The sequence below is a fragment of the Hirundo rustica genome, chromosome 9 (assembly GCF_015227805.2).
Source record: "Hirundo rustica isolate bHirRus1 chromosome 9, bHirRus1.pri.v3, whole genome shotgun sequence".
In the NCBI taxonomy this organism is placed as follows: Eukaryota; Metazoa; Chordata; class Aves; order Passeriformes; family Hirundinidae; genus Hirundo; species Hirundo rustica.
This window is the reverse complement of record NC_053458.1, coordinates 24370403-24395642: the sequence shown is the minus strand read 5'-3', so window position 1 is coordinate 24395642 and position 25240 is coordinate 24370403. Positions and strand designations below refer to the sequence as shown.

The following is a 25240-nucleotide window of genomic DNA, read 5'->3' as shown; positions in this document are numbered from 1 at the left end:
CGCGGGGGGCGGGGCGCGGAGCACGCCGGGAGCTGTAGTTCTTCCCCTTTGTCCACGTCGACCCTTTCGTTACGCGTTCCCTGCCGGCGCACGTGACCCCCGCACCACGCTCCCCCATTGGGCCGGCGGCGCGCACTGGGTGGGCGGTGCCGGAAGCGGCGGCGGCGCGAGGCCGTTTCCTTGGCTACGCCCCCGCGGGCGCGCGCGGAGGGGCCGGGCCGGGCCGGGCCCTTCCTGCCCCGGGAGCCGCGGGAACGGCTATGGGCCCGCAGCGGGACTAGCGGGCACCCGGCCGGCCGCCATGGCCCTCAGCGGAGCTCCGGGCTGCCGCGCCGGGGAGCGAGGGCCCCGCTGGAGGAGGCCCTGGAAGCTCCTGGCCCTTGGCCTGCTCTCCGCCTCCTCCGTGCTGGCGGCCGCCCCGGGCGCCGGAGCCATGAGCAGAGAGGAGAAGCGCCGGCTGGGGTGAGCGCGGGGACGGCGGGAGGGAGGGAAGGACGGCGGGCCCGGCCCGGCCCGGCCGTGCTGGGCAGGGGGTGTGCGCTGCGCCCGGGGTTGGGGTGAGCCGGGCGGCTGCGGGTGCAGAGCTCCGGGACGGCGTCCCCTGTCCCTCCCTCTGCCCCCGAACGCTCCAGAGGACGCGTGGCTTCGGTGCCCGCCCGTGTGGGAGCTGCGTGTGCCGGAGCCTGGCGGGTGTTTTGGGCCAGGTCACCCGGCTCTCGGGGACACGCGGCCCCTTCTCCGCTGTGGCATCAAGCCATGTGCTGTGTGAACTTGTAACTCGCCAGTGCTTGGGGGCTCGCCTTGGAGGTTTCAGCCAGGGTTTGCGTGGAGCTAGGGTGAAAGTGATCAAAGGTAAGTCTAAATCCTCGCTCGGTTTAATTATGGCCGTGCCTCTGTGAGAGTGCGGGAGTCATAAAAAAGGTAAATGTTTACGTGTGTTCTGCCTAGTTCCTGTATGTGACCTCAACTGCTTCGCCCCCCGTGCATGTACATGGAAGAGGCTGATTCTTTTGTGGTAGTTTTTAGTTGAAGGGTAAATATTACAAAGTGTGTGGAAATACATTTTCCTGCATAGAGTGTGATTGGTTTTTTTAATAAATTTGCAGTCAACCGCTTTTTTGTCTTAGTATGTTATTGGGGCAGTTTAATCGTCCTCTTCTCAGCCAGTGGTCAGTTGTACAGAACAATATTGCAAAAAGTCTGCTGGAGAAATAGTTTGGATACTCTCACAGTTGTTAAGGTTGGAAAAGGACCTCAAGATTATCAAGTCCAGCTGTCGAGTATAAGTTGATATTTAACCCCAGTGTTTGCAGTTACTGGGGTTCTCCTGCTTGGGTTCTTAGGATAATTTGTCTATGCAATCTTTTATATGTTTTCATCATGAGGCTACACAAGGAGTTGAAGTTTCATTCCCCAATTTGTTTTTAAAATTTTGCATTGCACTTAAAATACCATCTGATGCCCCAGGTATTTGCAGGCCACGTCCTGCCATGGTTTGTGTTTTTCTGTAAATGTAAGTTTTGGCAATTTTCTGTGTGGTGCATCACCCGGGAGCTTTGTGTATTTATCTGGGGTTTTGCTTGCTGCAAACTGAGAGGCACCTTTGAAAAGCACCATCCACTGTTCTTTTGATGCCTTAATGCACTTGATGAGTTAAAACTACTTCTTGTACTTCCAAGTCATTGAACTAAATTGAATATTTACAATATAATTGTGGTGTTCTTGGCTCTTTTATGTTCGGTCTTATCAGCAGAGATTGTGAATTATGTTGATGGTAGAAATTAGCATCCTTTTTTTCCTTGCAGGGCTCCTTAGTGAAACAATTAGGAGTGATCAGAAGTAGTGCTGTGTCTTAAAAAAACAATGGTTTTTTTGGGGAGTTTTTATATATAGAAGTATTTTGGTCCTTTCAAACATATGAAATAAATGTCAGGGTTTTCTTTGGTATTTGTTTGCCAGGAGATCCCCAAATAATTTCATGTTAGGTGAAGAAAGAGTCTTTCCTTTCTGGAGTGGACAAGAGTAGCTGAATCAAGAAAAAAATATTATTCTGTATTTCATTTACTTGAGTAGAGTATGTTAATAGAGGACCTGCGCCTGACATTCAGATATTAAAGGGTGATACATGGAAGGTGATGTATTAAAGGCCATTAGGAGACAAACCACTCATGCTTTTTCTTTTTTCTGTTTTAGAAATCAAGTGCTTGAAATGTTTGATCATGCATATAGCAATTATATGGTAAGTCAAATACTTGTTCTGTGTTTTTCAGAGGAGTTATTGCTGACCTGGAGGGGAAAGCAGCCTACAGTGTATGACATTCTATAGAAATATCTGGGAAGGAGGGGTGAAAACAAAGCTAAAATAAATAATACCACCTGTAAAGCCTTTAAAAAGACCTTAACAGATATTACATTCAGGAGGGTTGTGATGGCTTTTAGAGTGGTAACTAGGAGTTGCTTGTGGTAACTCTCCTAATCCCTGCCTGATCTTTCCCAAACCAGTTTATCTCATGTCAGGCTATCAACAGTAAAGTATTTGGTTTGAAATTCCAGGAAAAGGAAGCTTGAGAAGAGCTGTCTTTAGGCATCAAATTTTGGAGGGCACAAATTGATCTTATTTATTTTGTAGGTAAAAATGACATTTAATGTTCCTTCAGTGGTAAGCCATGTCAGATGCAGTTTGGGCATTATTCTACAAACTGTATAAGAGAAAGGGGATCTTGTGCCATATGCAGGCATTCCGGGCTGTGCCCAGGATGTGACTGTCACATGACCATAGGCCCTACTGGCTGTGGTTTCTTTTGCTCTGCCTTGTGATTCCTGTGCAGGTGTCCCCCTGTTCTGGATCTCTGAGCCATTCCACACACCCTGGGCCGGCTCAGTTTAGAAAAGCTTAAGAATAAATACTTACTTGGAATGGACTTCCTCAAGTAATAATTACTTTCAAATATTCTATAAGTAATACACTTCTGAGGAGAAGAGTGTAGATGTGACTAAGATAAATATAAAAGATTAACTCTTACTGGCTTTATATGGACATTCTTGCACATTCTTTGTGGCTGTTGCAGAAACCCGTCTCAAGTTGCATCAGTTCCTGCAGTACATACTACTGTCTCCTGGCAGCATCTTGCCACATGTCCCAGGTTCTGTGTTATGGTTTCAACTTTAATATGTAATTCAGGCTTAAATCTCAGGAGTTAAAACTCTATACAGCATGGGAGAGATACAGGACTGTGGAGTAGACAGAAAGCCAAGTAAGAGGATTTTCAAAGGGGCACAGTTTCTCCTTTTAACTTAAGCTCTGTACTTTTGAAACCTTTAGCAGTTCAACATCAGGCTTTTTGGTTGTAATTTTTGTAAACTATTTCCTTGAAAAAACACTTGGCTTGGGTTTCCTCAATGGAAAACCTACGTATTTGGCAAAATTGGATAAAATATTACAAGGATCTGTGCTCCTACTGTTCCTTGTGTGATAAATTGGCAACTAGTAGGGGTCTTGCCACATCTGAAGCAAGAAAATTCTGTTTGAAGGAGAGGAAAAACTTCAGCTATCCCGGAAACTTTGAAGCCAAAAGGATATTTATTTGCCACGTATGCTGAAACACTAAACAAACAGAGAAATGTGACTTGTTTGTTTAAAGTTGAAGAAAAGATTAGAGTATCAGACTTGATTCTGACAGCAGGAGAATGAAGTAATTTTGCAGGTGTTTTTGAAACAGCCAGCTGAAAAGTTTTGATTTTCTGTTTCTATTAATACATGTTTTAGATGTGTATTTAGAAGACCGAAATTTCATGTTTGATTGCAAGGGAAACTCCCTTGCCTTTTTTTTTTTTTTTTTTTTAAGTTGTTAACCGAAATTTAGAGAAAAAGCTGCTGTTTTTTTCAGTCCTTCAACAATTTTTGTAATAATGGGGATATTTTTCTTCTAGGCCATCAGAACATGTGAAAATATCAGTCACTTGAGGCCAGTGACAAGTTGGGAAGTAACTCAATCCAACAGCTGCTTATATTCTGCTGTAGGCAGAGAATAAGTGAAGTTTTATTTTTCTGAATGCTTCTAGTTCTTTATTTGTAAAGCTAAAAGTTTATTTTTCCAGATTTTTATCACATCTCTTATCGAAAATTTAAGCCAGAGATCTCAGTTTTGACATTGCTTTTGTTGTGTACTTCTTTAATCTGTTTCTCTGAATACTTTGCAGACATTTTCAGAAACTTCTGAGCTGTATTTAAATGATCTAGATTCTGCCTTTCATAGTTAAACTTGAGGAGAACAAAGAGTTGAGCAAAGACCAAAACACTCAGGAGGGTGGTATACAGGGAAGCAAACCATCAGTTTGAAAAGAAGTTGCTGTAAGAACTGTTTATTTATAGAAGAATGTTCCTTTTTAATTTTTATTTTATGCTTGAATACAGATTATTTTTGTACCATATATTTGGAAAGATTTTGAATGTGTTTACTTGCAGTTTTAGTGCAGCAGTTGAAGTTGTCTATCCTGCCACATGTTAGTTCCCCACTAAAAGTCAAGCTGGAGACCTCAGTCCAGCAGCCAGTTTCCTGCTGAAACCAAGAGAAAAGCTCCATCCCAAACCACTTGTGTTGAGCTTCTAAAGGAGACAATTCTGTGTTCTTTGGAGTTAGATATATTTAAGATTCATGGTCACTGATGTCAGTGTTATATTTGTTATATTTATATTTGTAAAAGGCTCAGTCTTGTTGGGGTTTTGTTGGTGTGGTGGGGTTTTTTCTGGTTGGTTGGTTTTGTTTTGTTGGGTTGTTTTTGTTTTTTGTTTCGGGTTTTTTTTGTGCATGTTATCTTTTGTGTCTTATGTAGTAATTCAGCAGTTTTTTATTTGAACTTCTGAGTTCTCTTACCTGTCACTGACTGTCCCCCTCAGCCAGGTGAGTTCATTGTGCAGAGCCCAGTGAAGGGCCGTCAAGGTGATGGACAGGCTGGAGCATCTTTTCTGTAAAGAAAGGCTGAGGGAGCTGGGGCTGTTCAGCCTGCAGAAGGGAAAGCTCCGGGGAATTTAAGACGGCAGTCTGTCAAGAAGACAGAGCCAGGCTCTTCTCAGCGGTGCTCAGAGGAAATGGGCACAAACTGCACCACGGGAGGTTCCCTCTGAACATGAGGAAACACTTTTTCACTGTGGGGTTGAGCAGGCACTGGCACAGGGTGCCCAGAGAGACCATGGAGTCTCTCCCTCCTTGGAGATGCTCAGGAATTGTCTGGACATGGTACTGGGCAGCTGGGTCTGGGTGGCCCTGCTCGAGCAGAGGGCTTGGACAAGATGAACTCTAGAGGTCCCTTCCCACCTGCAAGGCTCTGTGATGGCCATGCAGCTTTTCTGAAGAGCAGCATGATGAGGATTCCTTTGACATGCTCCAAGAGTGGCTGTGAGCACTGTTACTGATTCCCCTGTTTTGTTCCCAACAGGAGCATGCGTATCCAGCTGATGAACTCATGCCTTTAACTTGTCGTGGACGAGTGCGGGGTCAGGAGCCAAGTCGAGGGGATGTGGATGATGCCTTGGGAAAGTTAGTGTCTGAAATGTCACTGTAAACATCTAGGAATAGAAATACAATTGGCAGCCCATAAAATTTGTTTGTTCGGTTGATAAGGCCAGAAACTTACGCTTGTAGGAAGTATTTTTATTATCATGAAGTTAACTGATGTGAAATTGTACCTTAATTTGAAGAGGAGAATTGACTAGTGAATGAGATCCAAAGATACTTTTTTTAACCATTCTCCAGGTATTTTCTATAGGAAAACCTTCCAAATGTGGGCTGACATATGTTAGTAGTGGGGATTGTAAGGGTTAATGATCAGCTAAACAGAACAATAAACTCTTATCCGTGCTGCTGGCCTCATAAGTGATATTTAAAGTGCTTGTTTTTAAGTAGAAAGTTTCTGAAAACAAGCAGTCAAATGATTATCATGTGTACGATAGCCTGAGGCCTTTGCTGAAGTATAAAACATTATTTTGGACGTGGAAATATTTTCTATTCTTTCTTTTAAGGGAGGTGACAGTACAAAATACTGATCCTTTGGCTAGCAAAATGTAGATTGAAGGACTGGAGTTTTCCATGTTAAATGGAATAATCAAAGGCAAAGTTGACCTACTCTAAAGGCATTTGTAATTGATACCTTTGAATATGTGCAGTTTATCAGTCAAGTTCTTTAATAACAAATAGCTGATTTTTTTAAATATCATGGTTTAATGTCTCTAAGCACAATAGTGTTAATCAAAGCTGGAATCCTTCTCTTAAATACTGCTTCTAATTGTCTCTAGGATATTGAGCATGTTATTTTTTTGGCTATGTTTTGTTGTGTACAAATGTTCTTTGGTTTAGTGATTTCCATATAATCCTGCTGCCTTGGAGGTATCCAAAGATACAGCAGATGAAAAATGTCAAGAAAATGTATTTTTAATTCTGGTCATGCATTCTTTTTAATAACCTTTTTTAAAAGTAACATACTTTTATGTTTGTTGGCATTTGAGTAAAAATACCTTTCAGTCCCTTAGATGCATTATATGTATATATTGTTTCTCTGTCTTTATTCTGTACCTTATAATTAGTTACATTATTATGTAGCAGATTTCTTATCTAATCCTTTTTCTTGCCGGTTCTTGTGTTCTCTGCCAGTTTTTGCAATCACAAAATGGCAGGGTGAGGCAGCTGGGTCAGTTCTGTTTCCCTGGAGAACTTAAGAGCCTTCCATATAGATGTGAAATGCATCATTTCCCTCCTTTTGTACGGAAAAAGTTGTGGATTTGTTAGGCAGTTGTGCACAGTCATTAGTTAATCTCTGTCTCCTGCAAAACAGCACACACAGAATGCCCTTATGTCTTTACAAATCAAAGAGAATTATAGGAACACTTAATTAGAATTTTGTCACATGTTGCCTGCAAGGTTTCAAATATTGGGCACTTACTGAAATCCTTGGTGCGTGCTCCTCAGTGGGCAGCTTTAACTGTTCTGAAGCGTTCAGTTTTAACACCATCATGTTCTGGAAATTCTATTCTGTGTTGTGGGTGTGTCTTAGCATGGGAGCAGTTGTTGGAATTAGACATATTTAAGATACAATTATAATTCCTGGGATGGGGAAAGGTCCCCTCAGCTTGGGGTGCACTAGAACAGTCCTGGAGAAAACCTCTGCTCCTCATTAGGATGTCCTGTTTCAGACAGCGTGGAGCTGACTTGATGCTCTCTTCTCACAGAACAATCACAGAATCCCAGCCTGGTTTGGGTTGGAAGGACCTTAAAGCCCATCCAGTGCCACCCCTTGCCATGGGCAGGGACACCTTCCACTAGCCCAGGGTGCTCCAAGCCCTGTCCAGCCTGGCCTGGGACACTGCTAAAATAGTTCTTTATTTTAGAGTAAATAAAGTCGTTCTGTATTTTAAGCCTACCACTTGCTAGTGCTGGAACAGTTTCTGGTAGGAGAAATTTAGCTTGGAATGGCTTTTGATCTCAACATTTTTCCTTTTTTTGAAAAAGCAAGTGAAACAGAGGCTGGAAGAAGAGTTGAACTTTTATGCTGGGTTTCTCAATAGATTTGATTGGAGACAAGAAATAAAAATTGAATTTGCTTACCAGAAGTTAGAAAGCTTTGCAGTAAATAAATGTATGTGTAATCATAGCTTCTTTGTCAGCTTCTATTCTGGTCACTAGCAAAGGTGAAAACCTTAGAAAGAGGTTTTGATATTAAACATCTTGAGTACAATTAAGTTTTTGCAGCTGGATGTCTGTGAGAATTTAGTTTCTTCCCTGGTATCAGTTATGATTAAAAATCACTTAATTCCTACACATACAGATCTATAGTAAATCTGTTTTAAATTTTCTTTCATAGGTTTTCACTGACCTTAATTGATACCTTGGACACTCTTGTGGTAAGTTTGATCTGTTGATAAGCTTTGATAAAACAAAGAGATTGTCTTCTGATGCTCAGACTTATTTTTAGAATTCTTTTTTGTGGCCATAGATCTCTGGCTCTGTTTGAAGTGACTTTTTCTTGGGGGAACTTTGAAATGCTGTGGGGATGGAGTTTGGAGTTGGTTGTAATAAAACTACAGTAGTTCTTTCACATTTCACTGATACTTTTTTATATTGCTCTTTTTTGGCTCTAAACACAATAGAGTTTGCTTTCCCTTATAGTCTAAAGCAAGAGGCTCAATTAGTGGTGGGCATCTCTTAATAACCACTGATGTATTTCTGGTTTTAATTGTCTGCACGTATTTCTTGGGTAACTTTGTGTGCACTGAAATATCCTGTGTGCAAATACACTGTGACTGCATTAGCTATACTGGGACTGAACACCCGCTCACTGTTGTATTCCAGGTGTTAAATAAAACCAAAGAGTTTGAAGAGGCTGTAAAAAAAGTAATAAAGGACGTTAATTTAGATAACGACATAGTTGTGTCTGTCTTTGAAACCAACATAAGAGTCCTTGGGTGAGTAACTTTTGTTTTCAAAACTTCTGAAAATGTGGATTTTAGTCAGTGTCTTTAAGACACCTTTCCCAGCTGTTCCGCCTAATTGGAACAGTTGTGCCTTTGTCAGATCGCCTGAGAGTGGTTTAAAAAGGCAAGGCAGGACTTGCTGCAGTGGTGCTGGATCAAGCTGCCCCCATCTCACTGCTGCAGTGATTAAAAATCAGCTTTGCTGATTAAGAACCCCGTGTGCATGCTGTGGGTGCAGTGGGTTTGCTTAAGAGGAACAGGCTTGCAAATGGCTCTTTTCAATACCTGATTTTCCAGATTTTGATACTTGGGATTATAGATCATTTCAGCTTGGAAGGAACCTCTGGGGCTCAATGCAGGATCAGAACGTGGAATTTTAAGTTATTATATGATGTTTTAGAGGTCTTGGTTGATATTCCTGTCTAAAATTGATGAATCAGTGATTCCAATGATAATAAGAATTGCTTCGAAATACTGGTGGCTAACTGATTATAATGGGAATTGCATCAGCAGTCGAAAAACGAGGGCCATGGTTATGTCCATGTCATCTAAATTGTAGAGAGTTGTCCTTGCTGTTCAGATGAACATACCTTTTGAGATGTGGATAATTTCTCTTGTGTTTAGAGGTCTCCTAGGTGGGCACTCAGTGGCAATTATGCTGAAAGAAAAAGGAGAATATATGCAGTGGTACAATGGTGAACTCCTGCACATGGCAAAGGAACTGGGCTACAAGCTTTTACCTGCTTTTAACACCACTAGTGGTCTCCCTTATCCAAGAGTAAGTTCTGTTTCTGTAATGCAGGATTGCATCTGTAATCAAGACTTCTGTTGTTTTGATTTTATATCTGTTTCCAAAATAATTTCTAAATCTATTAAGTGGACAGAAAATTGAAAGCTGATAAATTGCAGGTACTCTCCGGAGCCAAAAGTAGTGGGATATTTAGAAAACTAAATTTCCAGGAACACTTGTGATGTCCTGCCTGATTTGTTGCTAAAAAAATCGCTCAAATTAGATTTTTAGAGCGTATTCTCTTATTTAAATGTCTGGTGAACCAGGCAACAGGTTCTTGTTTGGGAGGTTTGAGATTTAGAGTATCTGTGGATAGTTCTCTGTGCATGTCTAAGTTGGCAGAGCAAAACCAAATGGATCTGTTTTTTCTTGTCTTTAGAAAGAGCATAGATTATATACTTGCTATACAATCATAGGAGTATAAATTCTTTCAGCTAGGAAAAATAAAGATGTTAATCTATTTTTCTCTAGGTAAACTTAAAATTTGGAGTAAGACATCCAGAAGCACGAACAGGAACAGAAACTGATACCTGTACAGCTTGTGCTGGTACCTTGATCCTGGAGTTTGCAGCTTTAAGTAGATTCACAGGAACATCTATATTTGAGGTTTGGTTTCTGTGATACTTTATTTTTTTGCCTTAGGTCTTTAGCATTCTGTTCACATTTTGTAATTTTGGAAAAACAATTCATGAAATGGATGTCTTAGCTGAGCTGCACAAAAACATTTGTATATGTTGAGATTTATAGTGTTTGTGGGCTTTCTTTTAAGGTTTGATTTTTTAATCATTTTTTAAATCACAGGAAATAATTTTGGTTGAAAGTAGTTAGAGTAATACAGAAGTGTACAAGATAAATATTCTGAAGATTAGAAGGAGTTCTGAAATTGTTAGACATGAAACATCCTGTTCCTTTCCTAGCATCTTAACTGAAATAGCCAGTAGAATCACAGAGTTTGGTGTGGGTGCTTCCCTGATTCCCTGTCGTTGTTGCAGGAATATGCCCGGAAGGCGCTGGATTTTATCTGGGAGAAGAGGCAGCGCAGCAGCAACTTAGTGGGGGTCACCATTAACATCCACACTGGAGACTGGGTCCGCAAAGGTGGGGCCTGAGCCACAGGCAGGGAGCAGGGCACATCCTTCATACCCCCAGCATGCTTACCTGCACTGCCGAAAGATATTAATGGGATAGGCACTGGAGAAACCTGCTGCCCCAAAGCCTGGATCTGCTCTGAGTGAGCAAAGCCCTCTCTGGTAGAGAAACTGCTTTTATTCATGGCAAAGTGTTCCCTGATGCTCTTTAACACCAAGAGGGAAATGCCTTGGGATGAATTTTCAGAGACTTTGCTATAAATACATAGGAAAAATATAAATAGAACGGGAGAAGTGATGTCCTGTGAAATAAGTGTCTCCAATGCATGCCTGTCCATGTTATTCCATGCAAAGGCTTTGGCATAGACATAGTGTTGATTCCATCTGTGCTTTAATTCCATTGAAAGGAGGCTTTTCCTTTCACTGGAAGAGCCTTCAAAATCAAAGTGGGAAAATACCCATGTCACTACTTATAGTAAACCCACCTTTTTATTTTCTCTTCTTCCTAGATAGTGGAGTTGGGGCAGGAATAGATTCATACTATGAATATTTATTAAAAGCCTATGTCTTGCTGGGAGATGACAGTTTCCTGGAAAGATTTAACACGGTAAGTTAACACCTTGCTCAGGTTTTGTGCCTTCTGCAGTACAAATTTCAGAGTAATTGTGTTGTCAGCTGTTAGACTGAGAAGGGATCTTTAGCAGAATTTCTGTGACTTCTGCTGTGTTTAGTGCCAGCTGTTTTTACTGAGGGTTTTTGCTAATCTTGGGTGATTAGCTGTCACTTGAGCAGTTATTAACCCCATCCAGTAAAAATCAGAACCTTCGAGGCCTTTATCCATGTTCCCAGTATGGGAGAAGCTGTATTTCCAGATCCTCTAGGAGAGTGCAATACTGCAAATGTTTCTGTAATAGAACGTAAGGGCCTCTTCTTCAAACCCATTGTACAATTTCATTCTGTCCTGGAGCAAGAAAAATACCCAATGTGGATCTTGCTTTGCACTGCAGAGCCTCAGGCCCAGGATACATTTAAATATACAAGCTGAAAACCACACTTAGATTTTTATTAATTCATAAATTACTTAGCAAGTTGGTCAGCATCATAGTTCTTTCATAAAAGCATTATTTATTTTAAAAATAGCAATATCCATTAAAAGCATCTTGGATCATAAAATTATTTTATATCACATTAGCATGATGTCTTTATTAGAAGTGAAATAATTCCATAGTTAAAGGCCTGTTGTAAGACTTTAGGTGTAATGATGGTTTCATGGTCCTAAGGCAGCCCCCAGTGTTACATTTTCCTTGAGCTATATCTATTAAGTGTTTCCTGTCAGTTTGGCTCATGTGCTCAGGATTCCACCTTCTGAAAGCAAAGTTTAGGATGGGAAGTCAGTAACATGGTAAGTAATGTAGGTTTAAAAGTTCTGCAGAGCCATCTGGTCCAGCTGCTTTGTTTGGGTTTTTTTAACCCCTTTTTCCTCCTGACATCCATACGCTTTGTAATTCTGTTGTTCAGAGAAAGCAATTTCAGCTTTCTTTAGAGTGTGCTTTAAAATTCAGCCAAAACAAATGTGCCTTAACTGTGATAGTTCCTGGTTTATCACACGGCTGCTGGATGTACTTTTGTGTATTTCTTGGAAATGTGGTGAGTTTTCCAAGGGTAGTACTGTGGGGCTTTTCAGTATTTACTACACTTGGTTTTAGTTTGCAAAAGAGATTAGTGGCACTGCCAAATGTTGTAATGATTGGGAATGTAGTAGTGGCTTTTCCATTCAAATACAATGCCCATCTGGTGATCCATCTCTGTTTTGGGGAATGAATTGATACACAAAACTCCTGCTTTTCCTGATGTTTGGCAGCACTATGATGCCATAATGAGATACATCAGCCAGCCACCTCTTCTCCTTGATGTTCACATTCATAAACCAATGCTAAATGCTCGGACCTGGATGGATTCTCTGCTTGCTTTCTTCCCTGGATTGCAGGTAAGGTGTTAAACACATGTAGAGGTGGTTTTAATAAGAAGGAAATGATTAACTGGGTTGGATATACGATTTTCAAGTCAAGCTTGGTAATTTGATTTTCAGAAATATTGAGGTAACATCCCTGGAAGTGTCCAAGGCCAGGCTGATGAGGGCTTGGGGCAACCTGGGCTAGTGAAAGGTGTCACTGCCCATGGCAGGGGTGGCACTGGATGGGTCCCTTCCAACCTAAACCATTCTGGGATTCCATGATTTCTGTACTTAGTCTTCCAGTCACTTCAGTGCTATGATGCGAGTTAATGTGCTTTTCTGGCTGTGTGGAGTATCAGGAAAAGTACGCTGATGAAATTTTCTTCCTTCACAAAAAATACTCATGAAAATGCCATACTCATGAAGACTCATATCCAGTTAAGCTGCCTTTTAACTAGTCACTAATTTGCTACTTTATGTGCCATTGACATCTTTAAGATAAACTAAATCACATTTTCATCCCGGTTCTCTGTAAATGTCGGAGTTCCTTGTTCTACATAGGCAATAATTTTAATGAGTTCACTGATTTTGCTTAAAAGACTCTTGAGGAGTATCTGTGACTTACACTGATAGGGATTAATAATTCCAGCATGTAGTGAGTGTTCTGTAGCTTTACATGAACTCACCGTGAGTGTTTTTAACCTTGAGTAGTATTCCTATGCTTGGTGAATTTACTTTTATTTTTAATTTTAGGTGTTGAAGGGTGATATTAGACCTGCTATTGAAACACATGAGATGCTGTATCAGGTTATAAAAAAGCATAACTTTCTTCCAGAGGTAAGGTAGTGGTTTTTTGATTGTGTAAATCAAAAACTTGTAATTTTGATTGTGCAAACTGATTCTTACTTCAGTTTTTTGTACTTAAAAAGGAAACTTCAAAAGGTCAGGTAGTTGTATTTAAGCCAAAAGACCATCCCCTGAGCAAAGCTTGGTTTATACCTTAGTATGAAATAGTAGTGAATATATGACAGAAGCGGCTTTTCCCAGTGCACATTAAGAGTGACTAGGTAGACTAGGAAATTTTTAGATATCTGACTTCTAGCCTGTGGTATTAATTTAGAAACAGCTGCTTAACCATCTGTCAGTGTGCGGTGACGCTTGACTGCACTGGAGGTGTCAGGTGGTAGGTATGTGTGCACAAATGGTGTTTATCAAAGTTAGGCTGGTTATACATAGTTAGAAAAATTAACACAGTTAACATAGGCGTTAACGTAGAATTCAAATAAACCTGTGTCTGTTCTTTTTCATCCTCAGGCATTCACAACAGACTTCAGAGTTCACTGGGCTCAGCATCCTCTGAGGCCTGAATTTGCTGAAAGCACCTATTTCTTGTATAAGGTACAGTCACATTCATTCCTCTGGCCTTTGAGCACTTTTTCTTGCGCACATAATTTTGTTGCTGTTTTGTTTCAATACAGAATTGAGTAGCGTGTTTCCAGCTTAACTTATTCACTGGAGCCTAAATTTTATCCAGTTTAGGATATAAACAAGATGTAATGCTTAAAATTTTTGTTTGTTTGTTTGTTTTATTTCATAGGCTACAGGAGACCCTTACTACCTAGAAGTAGGAAAAACCCTCATTGAAAACTTGAACAAGTATGCCAGAGTTCCCTGTGGGTTTGCTGCAATGAAAGATGTTCGTACAGGAAGTCATGAAGACAGGTGAAGTTTGCCCAGTTATTTTTTTAAATATAAAAATACGGAAAAAATCAAATTGCCCTGTGTAATTAATTAATCTTTGAGGAGTTGTCTGTCTTCAGTCTGATAACCAAATCTTAAATTACCTGTTTGTAATTGTATTGAACTGTAAATGCATTGAAACAATCTGTAAACTGTTTCAGTAGTGTTATAGGGTGATCTGTAAGAATATTTTTAGTTTAATAACCTTTCATTTGTCTGAGAGCAATAGATGACTTGCATTCAGACTAAATATACTTCAAATGTGTAAGTTTGTCAGGAGCTTTATTTGTTTTGGTTTTTTTCTATAAAACTATTTGTTTTTTTCTATAAAGCTCCTCTGCACTGAATGTGCTGAATCATTTCCCTCCAAACACAGCTTCTTCCAAGTGGAAGGAATGCTAGTGGAATTATGTCCAAGTAGTAATAGTCATGAAGTCTTCAGAGATGGAGCACTATGAGTATTTATTTTACTGATCTAGAAATGAGGAGATCTCCCTAAAGGACCATCCCCTTTTTCTCCACAGGATGGACTCATTCTTCTTGGCCGAGATGTTTAAATATCTGTACCTGCTGTTTGCTGATAAGGAGGACATGATTTTTGACATTGAAGACTATATCTTTACTACAGAGGCTCATCTGTTGCCACTCTGGCTCTCCACTACAAACCAAACCATCTCAAAAAAAAATACAGTATGTAATGGCTCCAGTCTAAATCAGTTTCTGTGGTACAGTTCCTTTTTTTGAAGGGGAAAGGGAAATAAAATCAGGAAAGATCATAGTTTGAGGAAGTGCACTAGTTTGAACACGTTGTTTAATAGGCACTATTTCATCATATTAACAGTCACAAGAGTAGGAATAATGACTGGATTCTGCATTGCTGAACCTTGTGAGATAAAAGAAAGGAATTATTAGCAAGATTTAAAAAGACAGTCAATCCCCACTTCTGTATAAATTGGAAGATAACACAGTAGGATACTTTTGTCCCCATCTTTATTTTTTTAATTATTTTTTCTAAAGCCTGAGTTTTCCTTGTTTGTTTTAGGACATGAACAAATTTTGAGAGGTTTTTTGAGACAGCTGGGGAGTTAATTTGACAAGATACAGCTGCAGACAGATTTGGGATGTTTAATCACTTTAGGCTATGCAGTAGGCACCTATTGCGTAAATATGAGAACACTTGCGGATTTATAAATTACTTAACTTTCCCAAATTACCTGGAGTAATGCAGCATCACTTTTTTGATTTTGTGGTCAATAGGGTGACATAATTTGTCTGTAAGGCAATAAAAAAAAGGAAGAGAAAGAGAAGATGGTGTCTGAGACGTCAAGGACACAAATTCCCTTATTTGTGCCTCTATTTTTAACATTTTCTAAGAGTTTTACGATAATGCCTGGATCAGAGGAGGAAAAGGCTTATATTGTGTCTCAAGCCATGTATCCTGGAAAAATCACCCTGTCTGATGGACTTCAGCATTAAGCAGTGACAAATCTTTAGTTATTTGATTTCAGTGTTGAATACTGGTTATGTTTTAATGGGTTGTGGGTTTGGTGTTAAATGTTCCTTCAGGGTGGAAACCCCACAGCCTCTCTGAAATGTTCCTTCCCTGAGAATTTATCTTTCCTCTGAGTTTTGGAAACAGGCTGTTTTCTGAACTAAGCAAGAAGTTCTCTGAAGGGTCTGAAGGAGCATTTTATATAAATTTTGTTCCAAATATAGGAATTTAATACCTTTGAAGACAGGCGGGGTTCCTACAGCTGGTTCTGTGTTAAGTGCTGGCCTAACTTGTTTTTTTTCTCTTGAGAACTGCAAATGTTAATGAAAGGCCAACAGAGAGGATAGAATAAATTGCTCAAATGCAGTTTTTTAAGCTCTTTGAGTGGAAGCTGTAATTGGGCATAATCCAAGTAAGAAAAACCCATTGAAAATGGTGTCAGGTGGCTGAAAGGCTGTGACGTCGGGTGTTCCTCTTTTGTGGAATTTTATCTGAACAGATGGAATGTGTAAATGATTTTTAACATAAATACAGTGCTATTAAAACAAACTGTGAGAGACATACTTGGTACTATCAACCCAACATCCTGTTTGTATTTGCTCTCATAAACAAGGAAGGTCATGTCTTAGTGACAGCCCTTTAGGTTTTGGGGTTTAGGGAGCCTTTAAATACTTGATTTTTCACTGGCCAATATGTTGCAAACAGGAGGGGTGAGTCTTTTCATATAGATAAATACTACATTAATTTTTATGGGTTATAAAATGAGCTTGCCAGTTATCTATAACCAGTTATTTGCTAAGCTAAGGACATGCTAAATATGGCTCCAAACCACCAGACGTGTTCCACATGGTTTCACATGTTACAAACCAGCAATTTGTGCAGATGTTCACTCTGCCATCTTTCCTGGAAATAGAAATTGTTTGAGTTATATAAAGATTCATCCTTGCTCATCCAGATTTGCAAGTTTCTGTGGCTCCTGAGGAGGAGAATCTTTTGTTCACATGAAAAGATGTGCCATTTTTAGAATGACCTAAAGCCTGCAGCTGGTCACTCGCTGTAAAGCCAGTGTCAGGTGAAACCAGAACTACTCCCTTTACTTGTCCAGCACATAAAATACAGGGCATTGGCTTTGTCATGAGCAGGCTTGAGAAGTACTGTCTGCCAGCAGAGGATTAGCTGTTTCTGAAAAAAAAAAAAAAAAAAAAAAAGAAAATCCCCCCAAAACTGCATATAAATTTAGTAAATTACAAATTAGAATAGATATTGTATTCATCTGTCCAAGGGGTTGCAGTGCACTGGCTCCCCCCTATTGCACTCAGCTGCCACATGTCCCCAGAACACAGATTACTTAAGTTAGGCTTACCTGTTGATGTTCTTTATGTAAAAATATAACCTGCATTTTTTTACTCTGTATCTTTCATTTTAGAGCACAGAGTACACAGAGCTGGATGACAGCAACTTTGACTGGAGCTGTCCGAACACCCAGATCCTCTTCCCAAATGATCCCATGTTTGCCCAAAGCATCCGTGAGCCTCTGAAGAATGTGGTGGATAAGAGCTGTCCCAGGGGCATTTCCAGAGCGTAAGATGGACATTTCCTCTCTTTTTGTTAGCACAGGACTGAGTGGAACAGGGTCTGCTCTGCGGGGAAGAAGCATGAGGTGGGCTGGAGCTGGCAGTCCTTGTGGGATGGGCCAAAGGGATGATTCCTGGTCACAGGAAAAATAACTTCGGATTTCTCTGGCATCCTCAGCAAGACTTAGTTTGTTTCCAGCTGGAATTAGCAAGTCTTTCAAAGCAAAAGGAGCTGAGTGAGCTGCATACCTCAGCTGCAGCTCCCACTTGGAGTGCTGCAGGAAGTGTGTTTCTCTGATTTGTAATATTTTTGCAGTCTCTTGAACAATTCTCAAAGCCTTATTTGTAGTAAGGAAATTATGCTGCCACATTTTTTGAGGAATTTAGGGCAGTGTTAAGGCTGACAAAGTTTGTCCTCCTGACCACTTCTTCTATATTTGTATTTCATGAATAAAACTGAGTTGCAACTGTATGGGGCACACTGGGTTTGGTCACTGTTGCAGTAATGCAGACCATTTACAAATGAAAGAGAGTTTATGGCAGTTTTCTTATCAGTACTGGGGGCGGGGGGGGGAAGGTTTTGCACTATAAAATTATTGATAATACAGACAACTTTAAAAAGATAACTTGATTGAGAAGTTGCATACCACTGAAGCTTGCACTCAGTATACCAAGAATTCCAATCTTGTGACAGCAGGGATAACGCTAGAGTTCTGTTTCAAGGATAATCAGGTTTTTAAATCTTTGATCTCTGATGTCTTTTGGCAGAGAAGAGAGTTTGGGAAGTGGACCAAAACCACCGTTGAGAGCCAGAGATTTCATGGCCAGTAATCCTGAGCACTTGGAGATCCTGAAGAAGATGGGAGTCAGTTTGATCCATCTGAAAGATGGACGAGTACAATTAGTGCAGCACGCAGTGCAAGTAAGATGACCTGGCAGGATTTTGTTCTTTAGAGATCTTAGCAAAGTCCTCCTAGCAATGATACTTGACTCCTGGAGTTTCAGGAGGGACAGCCACCATGTGGAAGGAGGCACAGGAGCTGGATATTGTAGCTATATTTAGCAGGCTGATACCTGTTAATATTTTGCCTCAGCAACACTTTCAACTAGTCTTCCACTAAATTAGGTGGAGGCTGCTCATGTTGAAGTGAATGTAGCCAACAGCATGTTGAAACACTGCTTTCAGCCTGCGATACTGCCATCTCTTTATGAGGTCTATATATTTGTATATTTTTAGTTTCCTGGGTGGTGCAAGTGTTAAACATTTTGTGTGACCATACATGAGTGGAAGTGAGCATCCACCCTGTGTGTTGAAGCCTTTGTAGCATTGGTCTGAGCAAACACAACTTCAGTTTCTTTTCCCCCAAGTTCCTCAAACATTTAAGATAAAATTGTTTATTGATTCTTTTCTCTGCAGGCAGCGAGTTCCCTCGATGCTGAGGACGGCTTACGGTTCATGCAGGAAATGATCGAACTCTCCAGCCAGCAGCAGAAAGAGCAGCAGCTCCCTCCTCGTGCTGTGCAGATTGTTTCCCACCCCTTCTTTGGCAGGGTGGTCCTGACTGCTGGGCCAGCACAGTTTGGGATGGACTTGTCCAAACACAAAGCAGGGGTATGTGAGGTGTGGGTGTGTCTGTTCCTTTCCCTGTTGCACAAGCCTCAATTTACAGTACTGCTGTTTGAGGGCATCCAGCTGGTCCTCCAGGTAATCAGTTAATTACAGTGGTTAAAACGACAGGGCCCAGTGGTGACAATGACAGCAGTGACAGTCGTGGGGATGAGTGGCTTATCTGTCTGTACTCTGCTCCTGAGTCATCAGCCATGCTTTAGGATTTAAAACACACGCACAGCGTGAGTTGCAAAGCAAGCTTACCCAGTCTGCAGTGCACAGCTAAGGAGATGGTGATTTAGAGGAAGTTTCCCTTCTATGTCAGCCAGGAGCTGGCAGAAGCTTTTTAGAGTTAGAGCAAGTTGTTCTAATGTAAGCTTTTCTAGAAGGCTCTGTAGATGGAAGAGGGCAGTACCACAGAGGCAGGGGTCCCTGTGGGAAGCAGTAGGAAAACCCACGTTGCAGCCCCAAAGAGGATTTCCAGACCAGCAGTTCACAGAGACAACACTTCCCAGGTATAGACAAACCACACTGATGATGAGAATTAGGTTTTTATTCAGTCATTCATTGCTTCTTGAGCTCCAGTTTCAGGGCACAGATTGTCTGCACTGACACAAGACAACACTAAATGCATTAGAGTGACTGAAGGAACAGAAATACTCGGGAATCTTTCACAATCATGACCATAGTGCTCTAATTCTCTATTTGTTTTTGTTTTTTCCAAATAGACAAGAGGATTCGTTGCAACCATTAAGCCATATAATGGATGCTCAGAGATCACTAATCCTGAGGCAGTGAAAGAGAAAATTGCTTTGATGCAGAGAGGCCAGTGCATGTTTGCTGAAAAGGCACGAAACATTCAGAAAGCTGGAGCAATAGGAGGCATTGTCATTGGTAAATACAATTCCAAGTTCCTAATTTGTGTAAATGTAACCTAATTTTACAGATTTGAAGATACAGGAAAGCTGACAAACTTTAAGCAGAGAAGCACAGCAATTGTGCTCTCAGAAGATGAAGAGAATGTTCGGGGTTTGTCTGGGTCTGTGTAGACACAAGTTGGAATGGGGGGTTGTCAGTGTTTTTGCAGATTAAAAATTGCTACTTTAAGGATTGCAGGGTGCTGTCAGTACTAAGTGCTGAGGAGGAATCGGGATAGAAATGAAAAGTGGAGAAAAACACCCCAGGTTGGGGTTTGCTGTGAAGTGACTGGGCAGGGGAGGCTGCTCCAAGTTCAGCTGATCTAATGGGAAGTTTGCCTTCCTCCGGTGCGCTCTGCCTAGATGACAACGAGGGCAGCAGCAGTGACACAGCCCCTCTCTTCCAAATGGCTGGGGATGGCAAGAACACAGATGACATCACCATTCCCATGCTCTTCCTCTTCAACAAGGAAGGGAACATCATCCTGGATGCCATCCGGGAGTATGAGGCTGTGGAGGTGCTCCTTTCTGATAAAGCAAAAGACAGAGGTAAGGTTAGAGGTGATTTATGTAAATCCAGCTCCCATCTGTGCCGTGGCACAGTGGAAAATGGACAGGAGTGATTTGCACTGCAGCCCAGAGGTGCTGTGGTTTTCTGTTTGACACTGGAATTCATTTTTAATTAAGCAAGCCATTATCTGAGAGATGTCATTGATATCCACTCCCCCCACTAGGTAACATCCAGAAATGCTGTTCCTAAATGTCACTTTGGTTCATGAGAAAATCCAGCCTTTTGGATTTCTTTTGAACCCTTTTTGTCATCAGCTGCTTTGAAGCAGCATCAGGAACAGTGTGTTTCCAACGCCCTACATTGTGAGCATCTCTCCTCACCAAGATCCCCAGTGACATTCCTGAGACCCAAAAGGAGAGACAAGTGCTAGAACTATTTTGCCTATCTAAGGAGAAGTGGTTAACATGGGAAATAAGTCTGCTGACCTCAAATGTTTTGTGGGTGTTCTTGTATAATGCAAGAAAATTGCAAGCTAATACATTCCCAGTTGAAATGTTTGAATGCAGCAGAAAATTCCAGATTTCCCTCTTGTAAGCCTTCCTTGTAGCACTGCTGTGTCCAAGAAGAGTAGGTAAGAACAAAAAAATCAGCCTATTTGCAAAGGGGATATGCCAAAATCTTGCCTTGTTTCTTCCTAATTTACAAATCCCTCCTGTTTATAACTGTGCTAAGTGCTCTGACAAAACGCTAAATACAAGGTTAGAGATTTTTTTTGAGAGTTTGTAATCCATTATTTGCTTCTTCCCCCCTCCTTGTGCTTCCGTTTGGAATCCCAGCAACAATCTTTAAAGGTAAAATGATTCCAAACTACATTATTGATAGCAGTAAGTATCCCATGTCAACAGTGGCTTGTGCAGTTAAGATTCCCTAAAAATCCCAAAGTCTCAGTGTCCTGCTTATAGCCATGAACATCAGACCCAGAGTGTGGGTGCATGACTCAGTTGGGCAGTTGTTGGGAGCTAAGCTGGGACATGAGAGATGTGTGTTACTTGCTTTGCATGGGGAGCCTCTGGCTTTGGCTCTCTCAGATGCACAGTTCAGTAAACTTAGGAAACTCTGTCCAACTCCCATGTGCTCCGATGTGGGATCTTGGTGGATCTGGGAGTGCTTTAAAATCCAGCATTAAAGTTCAGTGCACGCAGTGGGTATTTGCTTAAGGCTGAAGGAGGGTAACTGGCACTGACCCATAAGTCTTTCCTGAAGTTTGAGGAACCAAAATGAGCCTCAATATATTGTTTGCCTTCATGTAAAATGTGTTTAAAAGACTTCCCTCCTAAACCTCTGTAAAATACATTCCTCAGTACCATTAAATTTTCCTATCACTGGAAATTCTGCTCTTCCTTGAAGAAATAAGGCCAAGGGAAGTGACCTTGATTTTGGAATACATAATAAAATGCTGCATTCCTGCAGTTGTTTTAACTTTTTTTTTTTCTTTCCTTTCAAAGACTTGGAAATTGAAAATATGGACCAGAAGTCATCTGAAAATGATTCACACAAACCAAGTTCCGAGGAAGCTCCTTCAGAATCTCAGGATGCTGGAGCAGTCAGCGAGGAGCCTGAAGAAGGAGTAGAAAGCTCTGCTGTTGGTGACCCTGATCCTTTGTCCCCTGCCAGCACAGACAGTGCCAGTGTTTCCACGGCAGATCCGGATCCCCACGCCCCTGGACCTGCAGGGGCCGGTGCTCCGGAGCCAGCATGCACACCAGGGGACAGCCAGCCTCAGGAAGAAAACACCCAGACAGAGGCCAATTCTAAAACTCACTGGGATAGTAAAGTCCAGCCTATGGAATCCATATTAGCAGACTGGAATGAAGATATAGAAGCATTTGAAATGATGGAAAAGGATGAGCTATGACTTTTAATAGTAACTTATTTGTTAATAAACAAATGGAGACCTCTTTGGGTAGAAGTGAGGCCCTGATATCCAAGAAAACATATTCAGTATTGGGATGAGCAGCCAGGTGTCACCTGGAAAACGACATAGAATTCCAGCACAGGCTCTTTGTGTGTTTTAATTTTTCCTGTTTAAAAATGGGAACGTGCAATCGAAGCATTTGTGGCCCCGTGGCTGGTGCTGTTCCCCAGGGGACGAGCCTGACTCGTGCCTTCCAGGCTCCGAGGGGACTCCTGGGGCTCTGCGAAGCAGGAGGTGAGCAGGGTGGGGTGACAGACCATGGAGTGGTTCTTGATGGGCCACCCAGCCCTCCCCAGCTGAAAGCCTTCCTTACAGCAGCAGGGGAATGGTTTCCAGGTGTTCGCACAGCTGGAAGCAGCCTGGTTTTGTCTGACATATCACAGTGCTGCTCATCACTCCTTGCACCCCTTACCATGAAGGAACCACACGGGGACCTGGGAGTTCCCCTCCTGCTCTGCTTCCGGCTGGAGGAGCTGGACAAACCAGAGGCGGAGCGTGAGCAGGTGCCATCAGTGGGGCCACCAGGAAAAGGCGTGGGACCGTCCTGCTGGCGGCTGAGGGGAAGCAGACGAGGCAGGTGTTGAGTCCCAGGTGTTCCCCTTGGCCTCCCAGGTGGAAAAACTCCAGTCTGCCCCAAAATCTGAAACAGTCTCGGAAAGGACACAGCTCCATCAGCTGTAACAAAACCTTTTTTCTACAAGTTTGACTTTCCAACAGCTTGACTCCATTGTTCTTTTTATATACAACTCGTGGATGCGGTGTTTCAGGCAGGGAGGCCAGGGCCAGTGGGAAAAGGCAACAGTTCTGGCTGTTGGGTTGATAGTTCAGAGTCCAGAGGTTTTATTCCAGGCTCTGGAGCTTGTTACAGGTAAGTGGGAATCTGAATTTGTTTCCCCATTATGTTTAAGTAAAAATGGGGAAGTTGAAATAACATGGAGGCATTCTGACTGTGTCCAAAGAAACTGCCAAAACCTAATTAACTTGATTTATATAAACTGCTTTTAGTGAATTGTGGTTCAGAAAATGGTTTTATATTAAAGACTAAATGAACACTGCCTATTATGCTGCACCAGGCTAAAAATGCAGGTTTATGTTCATCATTGCAATGGAGTAAATAAACAGGAAGCCCCGCTCTGGACTGCACCTTTGATTTAGCTGGTGAAATGACACATGCTGAATATGCAACTGTTAATTAGCACAGCCATACTCTGTATTTATACTCTGTACAGTGAACAATCCCAGGCAGTGTTGGATCCATGTACTCAGCCACACTTGCTTTCAAAAGTCTCAGAATGCACAGGCACCTTTTGAGAGCATGGCAGTCCATCTAAATATCATCCAGAACTTTAAATCACCAGGGTAGGAGGGAATCTGAGGAGGAATAGTGAGTAAGTGTCCTTTGAAAGAAATTAGCTCTTAAATGGAGTTGTCATTCCTTTGCACAAGTAACTGTCTGGAGGTTTGGACTTGAAGCAGCTGGGGGGTTCATCGGGGAATGTTTTTATTGATGGGTTTTGTTACATGAGTTCATAGAGAGCATTTGACCATGGGAGCCTTGTAAGTGTCCTTGGTTCCTTGTTGCCCTGGGAGCACCAGGACGTGGCCAAGTGCAGGATCAACCCATGAGGTGCAGATCAAATGTTTTCATTCAGAGAATTCCGCTGATCTGTCAGTGCTCAGTGCCACAAAAGGAGCATCTTTGTTCCCATGCTTTTTGACATGGACATCATCTTCTTGGTAGCTCTTTCGGTGGAAATAGTTATTTTTATATCCTAGAGCCTCTGGTCATTACTATCTCAATATAGCAGCTAAAGGTTTTCTTTTTTTACTTGCGGATTTAGGTGTAGATGTCAGATTTTATGAAAAGGTTAACTTTCCTTGCCATCACCAGCTCATTTTTAGTAACTGTTCTCTCCACCTGTTAGTAGAGCAGCAGGCATTACCTTTCAGGGATCCCAGAACTCCATATGGATTTAGGGGGCAGCATTTTGGTGGTGGCCTACCTCAGATAACTGTTGCGTCCTGCCTTTTGGAGTGGTTTTTGTTTCATTTAGTTCTGCTTCACCTTTGAAACCATCACAGGAGCCATAGCTTTGTTTACAGAAGTGAATCAGGCAAGGTTGACCTTTTGGGAAAGGATTAAATTGGGAGGACAGTTTTATTCAGGTTACTTTTACTTTGTGTTTCCTTATGAGGACATAGGCTTTAGTTTAACCTGTTCATATCATTCTGGGAAGAGTTCAGTTTTCTGTTACGAAAAAAGCAAAAAGAATGTATTCATCAAAAAGAAAAACCCTTTTGGAAAGGGGAGAGTGTTCTTCCCAAATGTTTGGAAGTCTGCTCCCTGCATATGGAATATTGCTCCTAGATCATTAATCAGGAATCACCCTTTGTGTATAGCATTGTACATTTCTTTGTATGGTATTGAACACTGAAAATTTCAGGAATCACAGCTGCAACTAGCACTTATTCCATGCCATGTAATTCAGATCAGTCAATTATTTTCTCATTTGATCTTAGAGGAATCTTCTTAATTGTTTACATTTATAGTTTCCTAATGAAGTTTGAGAATGAGCCCAGCTCTGGTTCTTTTCCTCCTGCCAGTGTCCCTGAGTAGGCACCAATGAGTGTGAGTTGAGAGGTGAACAACAGGACATCTTATGCAACAGGCATCCGTCAGAACATAGAAAACAAACCATTCTGTGAATGAAAACTGTATGTTCAGATTTTATAAGATTTTTGGTTTGTTTTTTTTTTTTTTTAGCCAGACCAATTTACAGCCGTATATTTTCTTATGGAAGATGTCTAATAACAGGTGCTGTAACACTATTGTTGGGTTTTACTCTCTGGTGATAAGTGTACACAATATTTCTAAGGGCAACTATGTACTGTGATGTAAAAGTCTGGGCTAAAATGTACATAATCCATGTACATAATTGTGTACTTGATTATAACTGCTGATTGTAAAGATTTAATAAAATGTAAATATTCTGGTCAAGCTGTGCTCAACTGGTGTTCATTCCTGCACTGCTGTTGGCTGTCATTTTCAGCAAGGCAGTCCCACGGATCCTTCATTGGCAGCCTCGTGGCTGCCACCCTGGAGAAGCCTGGAAATTTTCCCTGAGC

General features: G+C 41.5%; 1 protein-coding gene across 3 annotated transcripts; it reads left to right on the top strand.

Annotated features, from left to right (window-relative positions):
• The first annotated feature begins 301 nt into the window (after nt 1-301).
• Nucleotides 302-25112, top strand: EDEM3 (ER degradation enhancing alpha-mannosidase like protein 3). Of its 3 annotated transcripts, XM_040072787.2 has the most exons (21): nt 302-462; nt 2194-2239; nt 5437-5537; nt 7855-7894; nt 8343-8455; nt 9089-9242; nt 9726-9860; nt 10247-10352; nt 10852-10949; nt 12204-12329; nt 13050-13133; nt 13611-13694; nt 13894-14018; nt 14561-14726; nt 16955-17109; nt 17871-18024; nt 18520-18714; nt 19440-19605; nt 19992-20177; nt 20976-21023; nt 21645-25112. In XM_040072787.2, exons 1-21 carry the CDS (start codon nt 302-304, stop codon nt 22052-22054), a joined length of 2853 nt encoding a protein of 950 aa, XP_039928721.1. In that variant the 3' UTR covers nt 22055-25112. The 3 variants fall into 3 exon arrangements, with proteins under 3 accessions (XP_039928721.1, XP_039928722.1, XP_058277677.1); XM_040072788.2 differs by lacking the exon at nt 20976-21023; XM_058421694.1 differs by lacking the exon at nt 5437-5537 and having other exon boundaries at nt 325-462.
• Nucleotides 25113-25240: the final 128 nt, after the last annotated feature.